Source organism: Halichoerus grypus, chromosome 7 (assembly GCF_964656455.1).
Source record: "Halichoerus grypus chromosome 7, mHalGry1.hap1.1, whole genome shotgun sequence".
In the NCBI taxonomy this organism is placed as follows: domain Eukaryota; kingdom Metazoa; phylum Chordata; class Mammalia; order Carnivora; family Phocidae; genus Halichoerus; species Halichoerus grypus.
In genome coordinates, this window is record NC_135718.1 from 102,208,189 (window position 1) to 102,228,184 (window position 19,996).

General features: G+C 40.3%; 1 protein-coding gene across 7 annotated transcripts in view; it reads left to right on the forward strand.

The window, feature by feature from the left end:
* Nucleotides 1–19,996, forward strand: part of DNM3 (dynamin 3) — a 539,814-nt gene that overhangs the window by 494,598 nt on the left and 25,220 nt on the right. For all 7 annotated transcript variants that reach the window (XM_078077964.1, XM_078077966.1, XM_078077967.1 and 4 more), the window contains 3 exons: nt 10,185–10,349; nt 18,246–18,472; nt 19,168–19,410. In XM_078077964.1, the coding sequence (XP_077934090.1) occupies nt 10,185–10,349; nt 18,246–18,472; nt 19,168–19,410 (635 nt within the window). The remainder of the gene's footprint in view (nt 1–10,184; nt 10,350–18,245; nt 18,473–19,167; nt 19,411–19,996) is intronic.

The following is a 19,996-nucleotide window of genomic DNA, read 5'->3' on the forward strand; positions in this document are numbered from 1 at the left end:
TACTCTTTAATTCAGAAATCATTATACCTATTTTAATTTGAAAGTATTTATATGAATTGAGTAGACATAAACAATTGGCAGGGGGATATTATAGTACTCACTAATAATAACATTTCTAAGAATTCTGAAGCCATGGTTAGGAAAAAAGAAATTTGGGGGAAATTGTGAATACATGCAGTAATATGTTTTCTTAGCAATATTTACATATCCAATCTAAAGTTACCTTGTTATTCTATAAAGGAACATCTTGATCTGGTCATAAAAAGCATTTTTTGAAATTGTAATCTCATCAGTGTTTATTAGTGGGTATAGTCTGATTTCTGCTTCTAAACTACTTTAAAAACAGTCTAGGGAAAGAAAGTTTTTAAGAAACCACTTCAGCTTTTTCTCTTATACCTCAAGCCATTTTTACAAACCTTATTAACACAGCCCTCAGTACAATCTCATATATATAAATTTTAAAATGCTACAGATTTTCTTCTAATAATAATTGCCCCATCAAATTTACCTTAGAATAGTTTTAATTTTTATTATAAATGCTGCCATAAGTTGCTGATCTTTGAGCAATCTTGCCTTTGTTAGTTTTTACCACTCTGTGAGGAGTAGGCAAAATTTGAAGCAAACATCATGATCAAGGTGAAGCAAAGAAAGTTTTGTTTTCTGTATATTATTTCCTCCATATTGTGAGGCAGGCAATACACACAATTTCAGGAAATGAATAGAGAGAAGTAACAAAAGAAAATAAACTACAGACACGATGGCTATTACTTCTGGCATATAGATCTCCATGGAATCCATCAAATTTTCAATATCAGAACTTTTAGCATCTCCAGTATATTGTATTATTATCATCTTCATGAATTTCTATTTTCTGCACACTGGAGGTTTGCCTACCTTGAGACAAAGTCCTCTACATTTTAGTTTCTCTCTTAATTGGGAACAAGTATTTACAGAGACAGAAGTTCTATTTGGGACAGCTTTAGAAGTACCTTTCCAGTTCTAGGGCACGTACATGCATGCTGTCTGTTTGGTGGCCCAGACAGACGTGGTCCATTGTGATCACCTGAAATGTTCTATCTTTAAAGATTGGGAACAAGAGATTTACAACAGCTCAACTTGGCAAATTGGTTCTGATTTTACTTTAATCTCTCCTATTAACAGAAATGAACCTAAATTTTCTAGAACAGTTTATAGATTCTTTATCTGGATCATCTGGTAAGGCCATTGGGCCCTGGCATGTCAGGAATGCCTGACAAAGGTGTATGCACTAATTCACGTGTAGGGATGGCTGAAAAAGTTATCTTGAGGCCTTTGGGGAATTCTGCAGTTAAATCCAGATGACAGCTTTATCAATGACAATGTTCAGGGGAGCCTGGAGAGATGTAAAACCCTTGACTATAGCTACTTCTTTAAAAGCTCCATCATTTTGTTTCTCTACTCGTGCAACAAGTCATGACTCTACCCACAGTTTTACCCTTGTGTGTTTTTAATCCATTGCATTCTTTTGTTATAAGAAATTTTTGCACGTAAAGCAAGGGATATTGTATTTGCACTTCACTTTGAAGGATTATCTATCTCAAGAAGCTTTCATTTTGGCTAGGGAAATGGACATGTCTACACCTAATTGAGATACATGACAAAGGTTGAGAAGTCTAGGCCAATTGTTCAGATACAGGGAGAAGAGGAGCTGTATTTCAGCTGCAGATTCAGAGATGCGCCAGATGTGTTAACCACGAAGGGGGTTAGAGGTAGAGTTGGAAGACAAAGCTTTAGGTTGAGAGAACATCCTGAATAAGTGATTTATTCATCTGAACTCTTTAGGATAGGGGCAAGAGAACTTAAATTCTAACCAAACCAACTTTTAAAACACACACACACAAAAAAAAACACACAAAAAAACAAAAAAACTGTTTACTGGCTGGTGTAACTGCACAAACCAGAGAGAGGTCTGTTGCAGCCAGATCCACACACTAGACTAATGTCTTCAAATATCCACCTCTCGCCGTCTCTCAACTCTGCTGTTCTCTTTGTTGACACCATTTGCAGGCAGGTTTGACTCCTCTTCACTCTGAGGCCGCCTTGCCTACAGGCTTACTTCTTAGAAAGTTGTCATTCCTAAATGAAAGGAAGCTTCTCCTTCCTAATAGTTCTGACAAATGTGCCGTGATGGGCTTTGCGCGGTCACGTGCCACCTCTGTCATCACAGAGGTTAGGCTGGATGGGCGGAGAGAGTGGCTCAGCCTGACCTCTGCAGCCCCATCAGGGCTCCAACCAACAGGACTGAGAGTGGGGGAGAGGAGGCTATCCAAAGTTATCTTTAGTCTACCCACAGGGGAGGCATAGCAAGACCTTGTGATAGACTGGAGAGACTAAAGATGGATTAGTTTTGACTCTCTCTCTCTTCCTTAGAAAAGGCTGTGAAGTAAAGGTGAATCATTAGAGTTGGACCAGTGTTACTTCCCATCACAGCCCTTCCTGATTCTCTGCTTCTCTGAACTCTTACAGCACCTGTGAGCTCCACTAAGCAATGTAACATTGAATCACATACTGTTTTATGATCTATAGTGAGACTGTGTATGTATTAGTCAGGGTTCTCCTGAGAAACAGAATCAATAGGATATGTGTGTGTGCACGTGCTCAAGGATAGATAGATAGATAGATAGATAGATAGATAGATAGATGATAGATAAATGATTCTTATGTGGAATTGGCTCACATAATTATCGAGACTGGCAAGTCCAAAATCTGCAGGGTGAACTGGCAGGCTGCAGACCCAGGAGAGCCAGTGTTCAAGTCCGAAGGCAGTCTTCTGTAGAACAAGAAAGAGCCATATTGCAGATGAAGTCTGAAGGCAGTCGGCAGGAGAATTCTCTTTTGCTGGGGAGAGACAGTCTTTTTGTTCTATTCAAGTCTTTAACTGATTGGATAAGGCCCACCCACATTATGGAGAACAATCTGCTTTACTCAGAGTCTACCAATTTAAGTATGAATCTCATTCAAAAATACTCTCACAGAAATACCCAGAATAAGGTTTGCACCATGTATCTGGGTACCAACTCAAGTTGACACATAAAATTAACCATCACAAATTGTTTTTATGTTTATCCTATTGTGTTTGATTCTATTTTCTGGAAATTTTTCTTTGGAAATATTCTGTTTCCTGTTTTGCTACTCCAAAGAAATGTTGTGATTTTTTTTTTCACTAAAAAGGAAATTTGTATCAGTTGATTCTAATTCTAGTTCTCTTTAGAAAAAGGGTTTTTTTTTTTAACAAAGTTAAATTTTAAACAGATATTTTTGCCAAGAGTCGATACTTGAAAATTAATTTTGGCCCTTTTAAAATTACTAATATTATCTGAAACCAAAAAAGGTGGTGAGGCCAGTGGTTATTTTTAAAGAAACGGTTTAAATTGTTCTGCTTAGACCGTTTATTGTTTGGACAAAGGGTTGTTATGCTGTGGCAAGCAAACTCAGTATATAAAGATTAAAATTTTCCAAAAATAAATATTCATAAGTTTAGAAAAAATTCTCAAGATTGTTTAAATAGCAATGTTCAATAATGTGTTTAAAATATACGAATATTACATATTCATAAACTTACCTGTTAATATAAAGCAATATAGGACTTTAGATAGATTAAAAACTAGATTGGAATTACTATAACTTCGGGGCGCCTGGGTGGCTCAGTCAGTTGAGCATCTGCCTTCGGCTCAGGTCATGATCTCAGGGTCCTGGGACTGAGCCCCATTTCGGGCTCCCTGCTCCTCGGGGAGCCTGCTTCTCCCTCTCCTCCCCACGTGTGCTGTCTCTCGCTATCTCTGTCACTATCTCTGTCTGTCTCTCTCAAATAAATAAATAAAATCTTTTAAAAAAAAAGGAATTACTATAACTTCTAGGAGGACCTCAGGACAGAGTACATAAGTTTTCAAATTTCTCTAAGAATCCTCATATCCACGTTTGTTTTTACAGTTGCAGATAAAAGCTAGTGTTTCAGTGCATCTTAAATACAAATGCAGTGACTGTCAGTTATATGAGGGAAACCCTCCTTCCCCTTACTCCTCCAGATCCTACTTAGTCATTGCTGTCATCATTCAAGTTGTTTATTAGAGACAAAGGCATACGCTGGCCCCACACAGACTGTTCGCAGCTATTGGGCTGAGTGAGAGTTAGAAAAAAAAGAGCTACGTTAAAAAAAAGAGCCACCCATTGACATAGGTTTGTTGTTACTGTTTTGAGTCAAGTACATATCTTTCAAATCCTATGTGGGTTTTTTTTAAACGGCTGATTAATTTCACATTAATGTTACATAGTTTTATAATGCTTATTATGATGCAGTGTGGCGATGAAAGGAGAACAAGAGCTGTAGGGAGAATAAAAAGGGTAGTAGCAGGTAAAGGAAGAAGGAAGAATAGTGATGAAAATGACAGAAGCAGACAGAGTTGGGTCCTGCCTGCTCTGTCCAGTGGGTCACCGCTCACAGGATCGGGGGGATTCAGTGTTTTGTCCTGTATTATGGATGTTTCTCGCCGATTGGAGACGTAAGTAGATGCCAGCGTTGGACTACAGTCGCGGCTCCAATCTGTAGACATCCTGAGACAGAGCCATCATATCGTTACATCGACTGACATCATTCTGGATTCAGATCGTTATTTATCCTGCCCAGACCAGGAGCTCAGCATGGAAAGCTCCGTCCTAGCAATCCAAGCAATTACTCACATTTACCATCTTAGCAACACCTCAGTTACCTGGAGCTCAGTCTCTTAGGTTCCGTCCGAAACAGAAACCTAATCCCTCAGGAGATGGCCTGGGTGAGTTTTTGTCTTCAAATATTCCACATATTTATGAAGCTCCTGCTACACATAGGGCACTGGGCTAAGTCCTAAGGATAGAACAATGAGCATGTTCCCCCAGTGTCAGTCTGAAATCTCACCCAACTCGTAAGGTTCGTCTCTAGTGTGGCCAACTCTAAGGATTCCCCTTGAAGCCCACCATGCTTGAGCTCATCCTCAGACTCACTGACTCATTCCACCCTGCGTCCTCCCTGCCAGAGGAGAAGCTCACCAAAGTACCAAAGTTTTTCAACTTCCTTTGTACCCCTCACAGTTCACCTGAGACACTAAACAACTATTTTTTTAATTAATTAATGAAATACCTGTCCCAAGGCAGCAGACTACAATCTCTACTCCTCTCAAAGGCTTTCTGGAGCACATTTCTTCCATAGTTTTTGTTGTTTTTTGGTTTTTTTACAAGTTGGTTGCCTGCCTCTGCAAATTAGCCTCTAATTAGCCTCTGCAAATTAGAAGAAGTACATAACTGAAAGTGGGGAAAGGTTTTCAGTGAGACATTCTTCATAATGTGGGGCTGGAAAATTCAAAGCTGCGTTACCATGGTAACACTATTTTCATAATGATGACCTGATTCACTAAGAGAAAGTTAAATGATATTTTTTTACTGTTTGTTTAAGGTAGTGGAGAAATTGTATGATAATAATAAGGTGCTTAGAAAGGGGCAAGTGTTGCTTATCTGGAAAAATCACTTGTGTAGATCTGTAGGTTGTAGTGCAATGCTCTCCATTGGTGAGAAGAGATGCAGCAAACCTCCCCCCACCAATTAGCTAGTATGTTTATGTATGTATTTTTGCCAGGATACTTTGCATTTCTGTTCCACTTTTAAAGAGTTGCAGTCACCTTAAGAAAATAATCTTATGTAGATGGTTTCAGTGATCCTCCAAGAAGCTTATGACATAATTCAATAAGAAATTTAAGGAAAGAGGGCACCTGGGTGGCTCAGTCTGTTAAGCATCTGCCTTCAGCTCAAGTCATGATCCCAGGGTCCTGGAATCGAGCCCCACATCAGGCTCCATGCTCAGCCAGGAGCCTGCTTCTCCCTCTGCCCCTCACCCCGCTTTGGTGCTGTCTCTCTCTCAAATAAATAAAATCTTTAAAAAAAAGAAATTTAAGGAAAGAAAAGAGATGAAAACAAAACACATGAAAAATAGACATCCCCCATCAAGCCCAGATCTCCTATAATGGTTGCTTTAAGGTATGGTGGGAATTACTTCTGATTTGGCTATTTCGTCCTCTCACCTGCTAAAGTATTAAGTCTCTAGGAGAAATCTTTTAAATTAAAATGTTGTAAAACAGACTGGTTCTTGAATACCGTGCAAATAGTTTCATAAGAAAGAAAATTACAATATTGTTTATAAACCATTTACAGTGCTGAGTTGTTATTTTTCATTGTTTAAGTTGCATTAGATTTCACAAAAGCTGTTTGTGAACAAAATTGCAATAGGAAGGCCTGTCCATTGTATTTTTCAGAAGAAAGCTGGTTTTCACAATATTATTCACATTTTGTAAACAGCATCAATGAACCTGCACATAAAAGGTTAAATGTTTGCAGACCATTCTTTTTTGCCTCAAAGATCAGAGACAAATTACTATTTTTATTTTACATTCCCTTGATGAGGATAATGATAAACAGCTGTCACTTCAGTGCTTAGACTGCAAAGAATCCTATTGCAATCCTATAATTTAAACAAAGAAAAAATACATAGTCATACACAGTATACATACAGAAAAAAACAACAGAGAATTTGGTTAGAACTGGGTCAGAGAAAAGGGAACATTTGCTCTCTGAAATTACTCAGTTTAAAGAAAAAGTCCATCTATGCATATTTTCCCCATTTATCTTAGCTATATTAGAAAAGGCAAGTATTTCTTCTATCTTTCTAAAATCAGAAAAGAAATTCAACTTGCATTCTGAATTCTGTGACTCCCCGTCACGTCCATGGTATTATCTGAGTAGTTAAACTTTGCATGTGACCACATATTATTTCCAAAAGCTAAAGAGAACTTCAAATTGTTTTACGGGTTACTCTGGAATAATTCTTGTGTGTATGTGTGTGTGTGTGTGTGTGTGTGTGTTGAGAATTAATCCATTCAGTGTTCTCCATTCACTCTGACACTTTCCTTATTATTTGCATCTGGTTTTAAAAAGTGAAAGTGAATGTCTTTTGCATGTTTTGATAAGCAAAAAGTAAAGTAAGGCTAAATGTTAAAAGTAGTGTGAAATGGGAAAATTCAGTGTTTCTATGTAAACATGCAGATGATGGTATAATTTCTTGGTGTTTTATATTTCTGGAGGTTCTTTTAAAAATACTGTTTACTCTGCTTTTCTCTTTTGTTTCAATCTTTTTTTTTTTTTTTTTTTACAAATAGCAATATTTCAATGACATCTTTTTCCTGGAAACTCTTTCTACATTTATTTTATCTATGAAACTGACTTGATGTTTTATGAATGTTTCACTGTTTCATAATACTTGATTTTTTTATACTTATGGAAGAAAAAGAAATTTGTTAAAATTGTATGCATCTTACACTTACTGAACAAATTTCAACATGCTCTTCTGTGGGTTGACAATAACAAGGTTGTGGTGTGGATCTTCTACGCAAAGTGCTTAGCAGAGTACCTAGAACACAGCAAGTGCTCAATAAGTGTTCCTGGGACAGGTGGAATATTGATACTGAAATGTCATCGCCCCCGACTGTTAAATACCATAACAAAACCTCAGTATATTTCAGATCAGAGAGACAAACTGAACTGTATTTTATCCATTATGGAGGTTTATGTCGCTTTGTATAAAAGCTGTTTTCCGCCCAAAGCTGTCGGTCATCTGTTCTCATTTGTATACATAATTTCATAATCATTTTATCATTCTCACTGTTATCAAGTAGTCATGGGTCCTAACTCACCGCCCTGGGGTTTCTCTGGTCTCCAGTGTCTCTGACATGTAGGCAGGCACACTTGGAACCCCTGAATGCACCAGAGCAGCTTCCTTGATTTAGGTAAACCTCTTGTGGAGTTGTTAACTCCTTCTCCCATGCATCAAGCTCTGTGCCGGGTGCTGAGAAGGGAGAGAGAAACAAGACACCAGAATCTAATAGGAGAGGAGCATAAACTGAGGCTGGATATTTAAAAAAAGTGAACACAAGACACAGAGGAAGTACAAAGGGGGGGAGCGACGGGGTCGGGGGGCCATCAGGAGCTTGTCCAGAAGGTTCTGAAAGATGAAAGATCTTCACGGGTGGGAGGAGGAGGGTCCAGGCAGACTTCGTAGGCCTACAAATATGCCTTTCACACATGCGTATTGATTCAAAGGAAAACGTGGAGGTGTTAAAAAAAAAAAAATACACTTGCCATTTTTATATTGCTTGAATTGAAAATGTTTTATGCACAAAGTTTTCACCTTAAATTTTCATAGTGTATGTTGAGAGTCAAGCAGCTCTCTAACTCTTATTCCATGAATATTCAGAAAGGAAAGAAAGCAGCTAACATTTATTGAGGCCCTTGGCTAGGTCATCTCCTATGTGTTATCTCCTTTAGCTTCCACAAGCTCACCAGGGACGTGTATCCCCGTTCTAAAGATAGGGAAGCTGAGTTTAAATTACATCAAGTAACTTAAGTGTGGCCACACAACCAGTACACAATAGAGCCTGAATTTGAACCTGAAGTTTTCACTTTCAAATACATAATCCTTAAAAGGACATTGCAGTTACTGCTGACTTACAACTTGGGCTCAGCATGGAACACATTTGAAGTAGTTTTTATACCCTAGGAAGGAGTTTGGAAACATGATTGTTTTTTCACTGCTGTGGCTTACCTTCCCTCTACCTACCACTTTATGGCTTCAGCTTTATACCCATTTGTCCTAGATCCTATTGTGCTTGTATATCACCAATTAAGAATAAAAGTAGTTCTTTACTACGGAAGACTTGATTTAGTTCTTTCTCTCAGTGACCAAAGACCATTTCAAACAACTCTCCTCTTTGAAACTTCCTCTACCTTGCTGGAGTAGCTGTAAGATGCCTTAGAAATGTCCTCAAACTATCGCCCTGAAGCATGGGGCCATACTCTCAAGATTGGAGAAATGACTGTTGTGTTTTAGAGTGAGCACATTATTTTAATATTTTTAAAAAGTATTGGATATTTCTGAGCAAGAGAAGCCTGTATAAATGACTAGGACCTATTTCTCTCTTTGTTATTACTGACTTTGTAGGCCTACAAATATGCCTTTCACACATGCGTATTGATTCAAAGGAAAAGTTTGTCATTTATAGATCCATTTAAGCACAGGGCTTTGCCTAAAACTGATAGGATGATTGAAAACCTGGCAGATCAAAGTATGTACATTTCCAAGGAAAAGTACTTCATGTCTACAATGGAAGCAATAAATTATCCCCCCCCCTTTTTTTGCATTTGTAATTAAATCTTTCCAAATGTTAGAAAGTAGCCAGACCACTAACAATATTTGTATCATGTTCTGGGGCTTAGATGGTTCAACCTGACTTGAAATGGAGACCATTTGTTCTAAATTGATTTCAATGCCAAGCCAATAGGTCAGCCCTTAATGATGAAGATGCCATTCCAGCCCAGCCTCTGGTGGATAAGCCAAAATTAATTAACTCAAGTCCCATAGTATAGAAAACAGATGCTTCTCTCATGTTGCACAAATAAATTCTTTGTGTATAGATGTGTTCTGTTTTATTCAAAGAGTAACAAGTTGGAAGTTAAAATTGTAAGTTTTCCACAATGGAGCCAGCCTTTAGTAGTGATGACAGAAGCATGAATTTACAGAACAAATTCCAGCAAGTGCATGGAAAGATGAATTATTCTCTATATCTCTTATTTTGGCTCCAGGCCAGGCCTAGGAGATTTAGTTTTAAAACCTGGGCTGATCCAAATGCTGATCCATTCCAGAACAGACCTAGGAATTCCAGAACAACACCAAGGTTATTTCTAATCTATAGAATCCCTGGAGACCCGTCCCAGAGGTTTACATCTGCATCATTTGCTTGGATTCAGTTCTTTGGCCAGCTTGCAAATGGCTGAAGATTAGATTGTTCTCTAGAGGTATGTTGTTAGGTGCACTCTTTATCTGGTTATTCATCCCAGCATTCGCTCAGAAAGTTGCTTCCCCTAGGTTGTGGGTTGCTAAAAGTAGAGGAATAACTGCCTGGTTCTGATCTCTTTTCAGAATTAATGGGTATGTTTAAGATAAAGATGTTAACCATCTAGTGATAGAACTCCAAACAGAGTGAGCAGAAGTTGATCATCTGATAATGTATGGTATTTTTTTTCTTCTGAACGAATGTGAAATAATCCATGTTTTCTTTCCTTTCTGTTAGACTGAAAATGATGAGAATGGCCAAGCAGAAAACTTTTCCATGGACCCACAATTGGAGAGGCAAGTGGAGACCATCCGCAACCTCGTAGACTCCTACATGTCTATCATCAACAAATGTATCCGAGATCTAATTCCAAAAACAATAATGCACCTTATGATCAATAATGTAAGTGATTATAAACTGTCTCATTTTAACTTCTAACCCATCTTAGTGTGGAAACTGCTCATATTCTCACCAGCTTCTTTGTGATATTTTCTGGATGGTTGAATACCTATTACCCAGGTTCCTCATTTCTATTACAAGTGACAAGTGACTGACCAGTGAAAGAGAATTTAGGGAAGCCAACATGAAACTTACAGCCACAGTACTGTGGAATTCCCTATCGCCTATCTGCTCCTGAAGAGTGTGCATTTGCTCACAAGAAAGTAGAGCAAAAATACTGCAGCTGTGCTCAGGGTGTGAGTTAATTGCAAAGGCAGCAATAAAACCAGATGCCCCGGCTCCTAGACTTTGAGATTAAAAGCAAAAAATATTTATTCTTTTCTACACACAAACACATAACATACATTGATATGATTATTTTCACTTTCTAAAAACTATGGAATGCTATTTTCACCCGGGAAATGGCTTTTTGCCCTATCCCCTTGGATTCAGAGTCAGTCAACTTCTCTTTTCTGGTAATGGTGATATTGCCACAGATCTTAAAGTGCCTGCTAGATGAACCCTCAGTTGATCTGGATTGTACAGAATCCCTCCCTTTTCATGGTTACTTTACAGTAGTCAGGATATGATACTTAAATTACGTGATCTAGTTCGGTTCTTTTGGCAGCTACTTTATTAAAGTACAAATAATATCACAAGTTATTTGAGAAACTATCTTTTAGATAAGATAGGCTATAATGCAGTGTTTTATAACAGGCTTTTCTGATTCTTGAAAAGGAGACACCAGCATTTTTAGTTCTAGCTGTCTTCTCGGGATACCTTTTATTTAAATCGATGATATATTATGAGCATTTGCTTGTAACACATATAAATTAGCTGGCAAAGTTACTGAACACACTCGAATTCAGGAGAAACCTATATTCTGAGCCTGGTTCTGCTACAGATTCTGTTGACCTCAAGACAAATCGGTTAACTTCTTTGCATCCGTTTCCTCCATATGTAAAATACGAATCGTAGAAAAGGTACCTGGGCTTAGGGATTTATTTCAGAAGATAGTATATATGGAAGTACTATAAAAAATATAAGAAGCCAATGAGGCTGCCTGCCTATTTCAGAACTATAAAGAGCCTTTGTCCGTATTTCAAGATTTCTTTCAAAATTGTATTTGTAAATATGACATTCTATTTGTGGTTCATGGTGTGTTCGTTCCTTGAAGAAAGGTTTCCTGGAAGAAACCCCTTGAAGGAAACCCTTCTTGAAGAAGCTCTAAGCACCCATGGTTTTTAACCCTATTCCCATGCAAGATTTTGCATAATTAAACAAGGTTGCTAGGATGCTTTGAAGTATCAGCAGTAGGTAAGCAATATATTGGAAATTTGGAAACCATGAATTGTATTCTTAAGCTCAGTCAATGGCCTGCTGTGTGACCTGGAGCAAATTATTTGGCCCCTCTGAGTTGAAGTCAGGCACTTCTAAAATTACGATAAGAACACTGAGCTGCCTCACTGAATTGTCAGAGAACGTAATAAATGCGACTGTATGCCATTTTGAAAAATACAGAGTACTAAACAAATAGTCTGTGTATTTTTAAAATTACCCTCTTAATTTTACTTAAATGAGTTCAGGTTGTTTTGCTGTGGTATATCCAGGCACTTGCTTATTTAAACATTTTCCTGATTAAGTATCATTTATCTTTTCACTGTTTTATCGCAAGTCATTAGTGCGGCCATCAGTTCAAACCCTGCTTTGCTCTGCACTATATTAAATCATCGGCACAGGAAATAGCACTTACTGTCTATAGCACGAGGAGTTGCCTGACACTAATTAGTTAAAACGAAATAGAAAAAAAGACCCTCTTACAAATCTATCCTACTTTCACCTTCTCAAGAAACACACACGCACACACACACACACATACACAAAGAAACACGGGGGTAATTGCCCTCACCCCTCACTGGTGTGCTTGTTGGCTTTAATGAAATGGCTGAACCCCCGCCCCCCCAGGGAATTCTCCGTGGAGGTAGAGCTCTGCAAGCTGCCTTGAGAGAGACCTTGCACAAGAATAATGAGAAAGAGGACCTTGACGCTGAGACTCACAGGAATGTGGAGAAAACAGAACCATCATGTAATGCTGGATTCTTACGAAATGATGGTTATCGTTGTTGGAAATTTAACTTTTTGTATCTGTCAGAAAATAGTTTTACGTATCTCGGATGACCACTTTTCCTGGAGTATTATTTTGTTTGCTTTTTTCCTAGATATGTCAAAATACATAGTTATATATATTTGATAATTACATAGACGTAAAAATATAAATTGCTCTTTTAAATGCCATATTCTCAGGGCATCTTATTGGACAGAACGTCTGAATCCTTTGTGTTCACTCCGGAAGGGGCCTGTTGAGTACAAGGACCAGAAACGCACTGAACACCAAGCACTGTGTCATGCCTATGTGCTGGTTGTTTATTCGATGTTAAGAGATCTTCAAGGTAGAGAATCCATCATAGAATCACAGCTAGAAAACAAATACTCTGCCTCCTCATGCTAAAGTCCATCCACTTAACCCTGCTGCTTCTATAAATGGCGCTGGGTGGACGCTGGTTCTCCCGCACCAGTGAATGCCTGCAACGGGGTCCTCTGTCGGTGGATAGTCACCTTCGAAAGCGGTGCCGTGGCCTTTCCTCTTTGCAATGGGAATGGCTACCCTGCCTTCTGAAAAAGAATATGTTTCAGCCAACTTTTATAAAGTTCAGAATTTGGTGGGCAGTTTCCTTTGAAAGTTTACATTAAGTGTTCTGCCACTCAGGTCTCCATATGGAATTATTTAAGAAGTTTAAAGCCAGCAATAAATGCCTTGCCTCAGACATACTGTAAGCCTTTGTTGAAGCAGAACAGCTGTTGCAGTGCTTAAGCGCACTGGGGAACAGAGGCACAAAGAAATAGCAAGTTTATGACAGCCGGCCGTTCGGGACCGGCTGCAGCCGAAGCAGCGGAGTTTTGGTCGGGACTTTAGTGTTCGCACACACCTAGCCCCCCAGGGCAAGCACAGTTTGATGGCCTCTGCTCTGCAGCCCACCCCACCAGAAGATTCTCCGTCTGAGAATCGAGCTTTATTGTGAAAGTCTGCATGGCAGGGCGGTACACGGTTCAGTGTTGGCACCCACGGGACAGCCATCCACCGGGCACTCAGTATTTCGCCTCGATTATAAATGGAGAAACTGAGGTGCCGAGAGGTTAAGGGACTCACCCAGGGTCACATAGCGGGGCTGGCAGAGTCAAGATTAAAACCCAGATCTCATCCTTAGTTAACGCATATAGCAAGAATGGGCGAACTATGGAGCTCAGCCTTCTCCACCTAGGGGGCTGCTCTGCCCATAGCACGTATCTGGTGTATCTTCCCAGAAGGCTCATTTCCTGAAAGATTTCAGGGTTTGTTTGAATATGAGAAACAACATTTTAAATCTTAACTAGTAATTCAAACCCAGATAATACAAAATAGAACGTAAAGTTTTTATGAAACTTTTTAAGAATCAGATATGAAGCCTGGGGGCGTTTCACACTTGGAGTGCGTGCTGCCGCCTGGAGCCCTGGACCCCTGGAGCTCCACATTTACTCTCCTTGGCCAGTGGCACTTCGCTGGAAAATTAGTAACATGTGCCCTCGTTTCAAAACTCACTGTAACTTTCATGTGCATGAAGTCGAGTATTATTTCAAATGTTCATTATTTGAGGGGAAAGTACACCTTAAATACCAGGGCACTGATTTGTTTCCACGGGTCAAGAATTCAGCATCCTGCTCAAGAAACAGATCAGGACCAGGATCCAGAAGACCCCCCCCCCCGCCCCCACTCCTGCGTGCTCCCCCATCACTCCCCAGCAAGGCACCGCTCCTGATTTCTTACAGCATAGCTTATCTTAGCTCTGACTGTTCTTGAACTTTGGAATCATATAGTGGGTGCTTTCTGGTGTCTAACTTCTTTGGCTTGACGTTAGGTTTGTGAGGCAAAGGATGCCACTTTTTCAAGAAACATCACTGGTCTTTAGCAGAAATACGTCCCTGAGAAATAGAAAGGAAGCTAGAGCAGACATGAAAGAATTGTGAGATCTCAGAGAATCACAAGCTTCTAACCAAGCCCGTTTCCCAAACTAAGCAAATTTAAACTGCTCAATTACATTTTTTATATATTCACGTGAATGCAAGTGATCACTGTGTTGCAGACTCCCGTCTAGAAACAGATTTTAAGGAAATGGTCTCCTTAGTAACAGAATTGTGTGAAAATTCAAGGAATGTCCCTTCTATTTATGAAGGCTTTAAAATGGTCTTAATTATGAAGACAAAGAAGGCTTAAGATCCAAAACTACTGCAGGTTGATAGAGAAGGGTTAAAGTAAGAAAGAGAGGAAAACATGTGGAACGTTTTTAATGACCTCACATTCCTTTACACTGAGCAGGACGACATGGTGCAGTCATGCCTGTTTATCTAGCCTGTAGAGTCTGAACTGGAATGAGGTTTTGTGTATGAGAATTTTTTTGTGAACCATACCAAGATGTATAGGTTATAAGGTGTTATAATTAAAAGCATAAATATTATTTCAAGTCTTGCATCCAAGTATAATTCGTTTATGTCATGTTCTGTGAGGTGTATTCTAAATGCCATCACCTCCAAGGGATCTTACTGGGCCTCGATTGTCATGCAGAATCCTTGAAATTTATGTATTTGCACCACGGACATACAGACTGCTCAGAAAGTCCCTGAAGTGTCTGGAAACTCCCTGACGTCCCCCTACCTTTGTTCCCGTTGTGGCATCCCAAAGCCAGGCTAGCAGGAGAAGAGTCTTTCTAAAATTTTGTTTCAGCGCAAAATAAAACGTTAGCTTCCGCTATGTATTGAACTGTGTATGTCTCTCGACGCCTGCACCATTGCAATAGCTTTCTGTGTGTTCTTCTCCCTCTAAATACCTGAGGCCAATTTCGTCTGCATGCTTTAGAAAGAACAGCTTCTGCTTGCAGAGCACTAACGAAATGCTAGGCATTGCGCGAGGCAACTTATAATCATTCTGTCACTTGATCCTCACAACAGCTCTTGAGACAGCTGCTACCACTGTCCCCATTTTACAGATCAGGAGCCTGAGACTGGAGGAGGTGGTTGTTTGCTCAAGAACAGTTAAGTGTGGGAACTAGGACTCAGATTCAGAGCTGTCTGATTGCAGAGCGTGAGCTCTTAACCACTGCGCCGTACTGCCATTTTCTCCTGTGCCAGTAGTGATGCTCCTATTAATTCACAACATTGCCAAATCTTTGGGATAGTAGGCAAGTTTTAGCGTGTCATGTTCTGATGTGGAAGAGTTGATTCAAGGCAGATCTTTGATCAGAATGCTGAAACAAGCCCTTATTATTTTATTTCGTGGTTTGTTTGACAGTCGCTTCTTAATTCAGATCTGCTTTAAATCTATTCTTGGAAGGACCTTCTTTTAAATTGTGTTTAATAGATTCTAAGTGATACTCCAGTTAGATGTAAAGCTTCAAACTAGCTTAGCCCAACTGCTGTTCCATGCCAGGAAAATTGTCTGGTTTTGAGTTTTGCGTTGCATCATCTATCTGAGTGCATGCACATGCCCAGCGGCAGAAGGTTCGTGCAAATGTCCCTGACTCCTTGGGTACCTGCAAGTATGTTTTAAAAGTGACTAAATCTCAAAAAAAAAAAAGGGGGGGGGGAATGAAATATTCCTTAAGCCAAATTTACTGTCTTTCCTCTTAACTCTCCTTCCTGACTTTTGATTTTCTGTTTTCCAACTCACCCCAACCTCAGTGCTTGAAGTGTCCTTGTTCCTTTTGCTCCTGCCCTTTCACATCAAACCAGCACTTACGCCCACCTGGTATTTCCTCTATCGTGTAATTGATATGTGCCCATCTTTTCTGTTCCACTGCAGTCTTGCTAAATGAAAGCCCTACCATCTAGAAATGATCTGTAATGGTCTTCTATCAGATTTCTTTCTCTCTGCTACCACCCTTACAAATTCTTTTCCAATCACAGACAGATTAATTTTCCTTAAACTCTATTTTATTGTTTCACTTACTTGCTTAGAAGTCTTCCATGGCTTCCCACTGCCAAGTGGATACAGTTCCAACACTTTTCCTTGGCGTTCAAGGCTTTCACACCTGGCCTCAGGTTACCTGGCCAAACTTACCTTCCACAGCTATCACACATAAACCTTCTACCCTACTAGACAGTTGCCCAAATACATCTTGTCTACTAGATTACTTCCACATTTGAATCAGTCTTGGTTTGCAAAATACGGAGAGAATACTCTTTATTTCACCACAGTGAAGCTGTGACTTAGCTGAATTTTCTGATCAGCAGAATTATTTACATAGTTTGATACCTTTAAAAAATAATAAAGCTATGTGTTTTCGACTTTTATGATCTCTTGGTTCCATATTTCACTACAAGCCAGGGATTCTGAGCCTCTGACAGCTATGCTGCTGTCTGCCTGAATTTGTAACAATTAAATATGCTGGCCTTTGGTCTTTCCTAGAAAGATCCAGTGACTCTAGATAAGCATTAGTCTCATTTAACAGAGAAACTGAAAAATCCAAGTTGGTTTACTTTTGTAGGCTAAGTTAATCAGCATACTTGCGATACCACTCTACAATCATGATGCTTAAACATAAATTGTCTTTGCTAAGCACTCAATCAAAGTGGGGTAAGGAGGTAACGGAAAGAGCACTAGACTTTGAGTCCAAAGACTTGGGGTTTGACTTAATGTTCTGTGACTTTGGGCAAATTACTAAACTCTCTGAACTTCAGTTTCTTCATCTGTAAAATTGAGATCATAATACATTTCGTAAGTATGTGGTGAGAATCCAAATAGATAACTTGTGAAGGTACGTGGGACATACCATCTTTCATTGATTCCCACATTCACTTGTTTCACATTTAATAGTTTTGACATGAAGATGCATGTCACACTCAATAGCATCTTGGCATTCTGTCATAGTTTAATTAATGGTGTTTTCTCTTTCTTCGTGGCACATCAAATTATGGTGTGTCTTTCTTTGATTTGATGAGATATGGCGGCTGGTGCTCCCTCCCTCAGTGCTCTGCAGTGTATGCATCCTCTCTGTTCTCATTCTGCTACTAACTGCCACTCCCCTAAGACTTATACACATTGTTCATACTTAAGTCTGTTTCCATATATCTGTTAACTATGGAAACCCATGTCAGTCCTCATTACTGTGAAGGAGTTCTATTGTAAACTTCTAGAAAGCTGAAAGTATATCCTTTTTTTATTTTTTTATTTTTTGTAAATCAACTTGCATGATTATCTAAGGTTCTCTATTTAATAAAAATTCACTTATTGGTGCTCATTCCACTTTCGAGTTGACATTGAAACCTGGGATCTTAATAGTATTCTAGTGATTTTGGTAAAAGCGAGGTAAAGGACTGGGAATACCAAGGAATGGATAACTTGTGTTATTACCTAGGTTTCTTTATATCCTTGTTTTCTGCTGAAAATACTGCTGCTTACCTCCTGGTACCTGCCCTCATCTCTATGCCAAGCGGCCTCAGACAACAATGTGGAAATGCTTGCATAACCAACAGGCCCTGTTCTGGTGATGGCAAAGTTTAGTCCTCTTCCAACTGATGTAGGTTTTCCTTTAGTCCACAGCCATAAGACGGGGGGGAAAGTGTCCCTGCACTGGTCGGGAGGACTGGGAGGATAATGAAGAAAATAAGAGTAAACAGATGCATACACATCGTACATCTTGTGTACATCATGCATCATGCATCTTTTCCCAGAGTGGGCGGTTATGGACTTTGTCTACAGGATCGGAACCAGTTTATACCATTTGATCACTCATGTATTCCCATTTTCACTTTTCTGTGGTGACCTGACAGGTTAAAGATTTCATAAACTCAGAGCTCCTAGCACAGTTATATTCCTCAGAGGACCAAAATACCCTGATGGAGGAATCTGCTGAGCAGGCTCAGCGCCGGGATGAGATGCTTCGAATGTACCAAGCCCTTAAAGAAGCCCTGGTGATCATTGGCGACATCAACACTGCCACCACGTTCACTCCGGCACCACCTCCTGTGGATGATTCCTGGATACAGCATTCCCGCAGGTAGGAAAATGGCCCCGTGTCACCCGAGGCCTGCCAGGCTTGTCCGGTATCATTTTCTGAGTGTGCTTCCCTAAACCAATATGAACCTAAGGAATAAAGAGGAAAAAAGATATTTAAGTTCAGGGGAGAGAGAGAAGGTCAGATTATCCCTTCAGAAACGAACACGATAGAGCCTTACAGTGGAATGTTATACAGCCCTCAAAACGAGTAAGACGGCTCTATACTGAAATGAAAAGATAGTCAAGTTAATATGAAGCTTTAAAAAAGTAAGTTGTAGAACGTTATGTTCTAATATGTACAAAAAAAAAAAGAATGTATATATTGTAGCGAGAATATTGTGTTGTATCCTAAGATATAGTTGAAAAGGATACACAGGAAACTACTACTGGGTAGTGAAGGGTTGGGCGGAGGGGAAATTCCTTTTCACCATTTACCCCTTTTATACCTTTTTTAAAAAAATTCATGTAAGTAACCTCTACACCCACGGTGGGGCTCACACCCACGCCTGGAGCTCGGGAGCCCCGAGCGACTCGGACCGAGCCCGCCAGGCGCCCCCCCCTTTCAGACCTGCCAACGTTCCGGACTCGGCCCCGAGTTACTCCGTCAAAAGTATAGTTTTTACAGAGCAGCCCGGAGGTCATAAAATATTTTTTTGAAGGTGAGCTCGGACTGAAACTGCTCTCGTCTGTCCTCAGGTCCCCCCCGCCAAGCCCCACCACCCAGAGGCGGCCGACGCTGAGCGCTCCCCTCACGCGGCCCGTGTCCGGCCGAGGGCCCGCGCCCGCCATCCCCTCCCCCGGCCCGCACTCGGGGGCGCCCCCGGTGCCCTTCAGGCCCGGCCCGCTCCCCCCTTTCCCCAGCAGCAGCAGCAGCGAGTGGTTCGGGGCGCCCCCGCAAGTTCCCTCCCGGCCCACGAGGGCCCCGCCCAGCGTCCCCAGGTGAGTGCTCTGCAGGCCGCGCACGCTGGGGGGATGCTCTTCGGTGCTCTTCTTCTAGCCTAACAGACAGAATCTATTTGGAAAAGAAAATTGCAAAGATACTATCATACACATTTGCAATTTTCACCCAGGAGAGGGGTATCATGGGAAAACCGCGGAGCCTTGACACCACCAGAATGTGGTCCAAACCTCTCCTTTATCCACCGGCACAAACTAAACGGGACCAAAGAAAACAGGGTCCAAATGAATGACATTGGGGCAGCTGTTTGTATAATTTGAGAGAGCGCTTTGAAAGGAAAGAAAGAGCCATGGCTGGGTTATTGCAAGCTGTGTGCTCCGTAGCTCATGAGAGAGCATCAGGAGCTAAGGCCTCACCTTCTCCATTACCAGAGGAATTCTGGAAAACAACTAACTTCAAGGAATAGTATCCATTTGCCCCCTGAACTATAACCCTTAAGCCCAACGTTATTAACTTTACTGTAGCCAAAGTAAAAACCGGGCTGATTAGTTTGCGATATATTTTTTAAAACTATGCGTAGACATTTTAACACAGACACGATGATTGCTGTGTGCAGTCACTAACCAT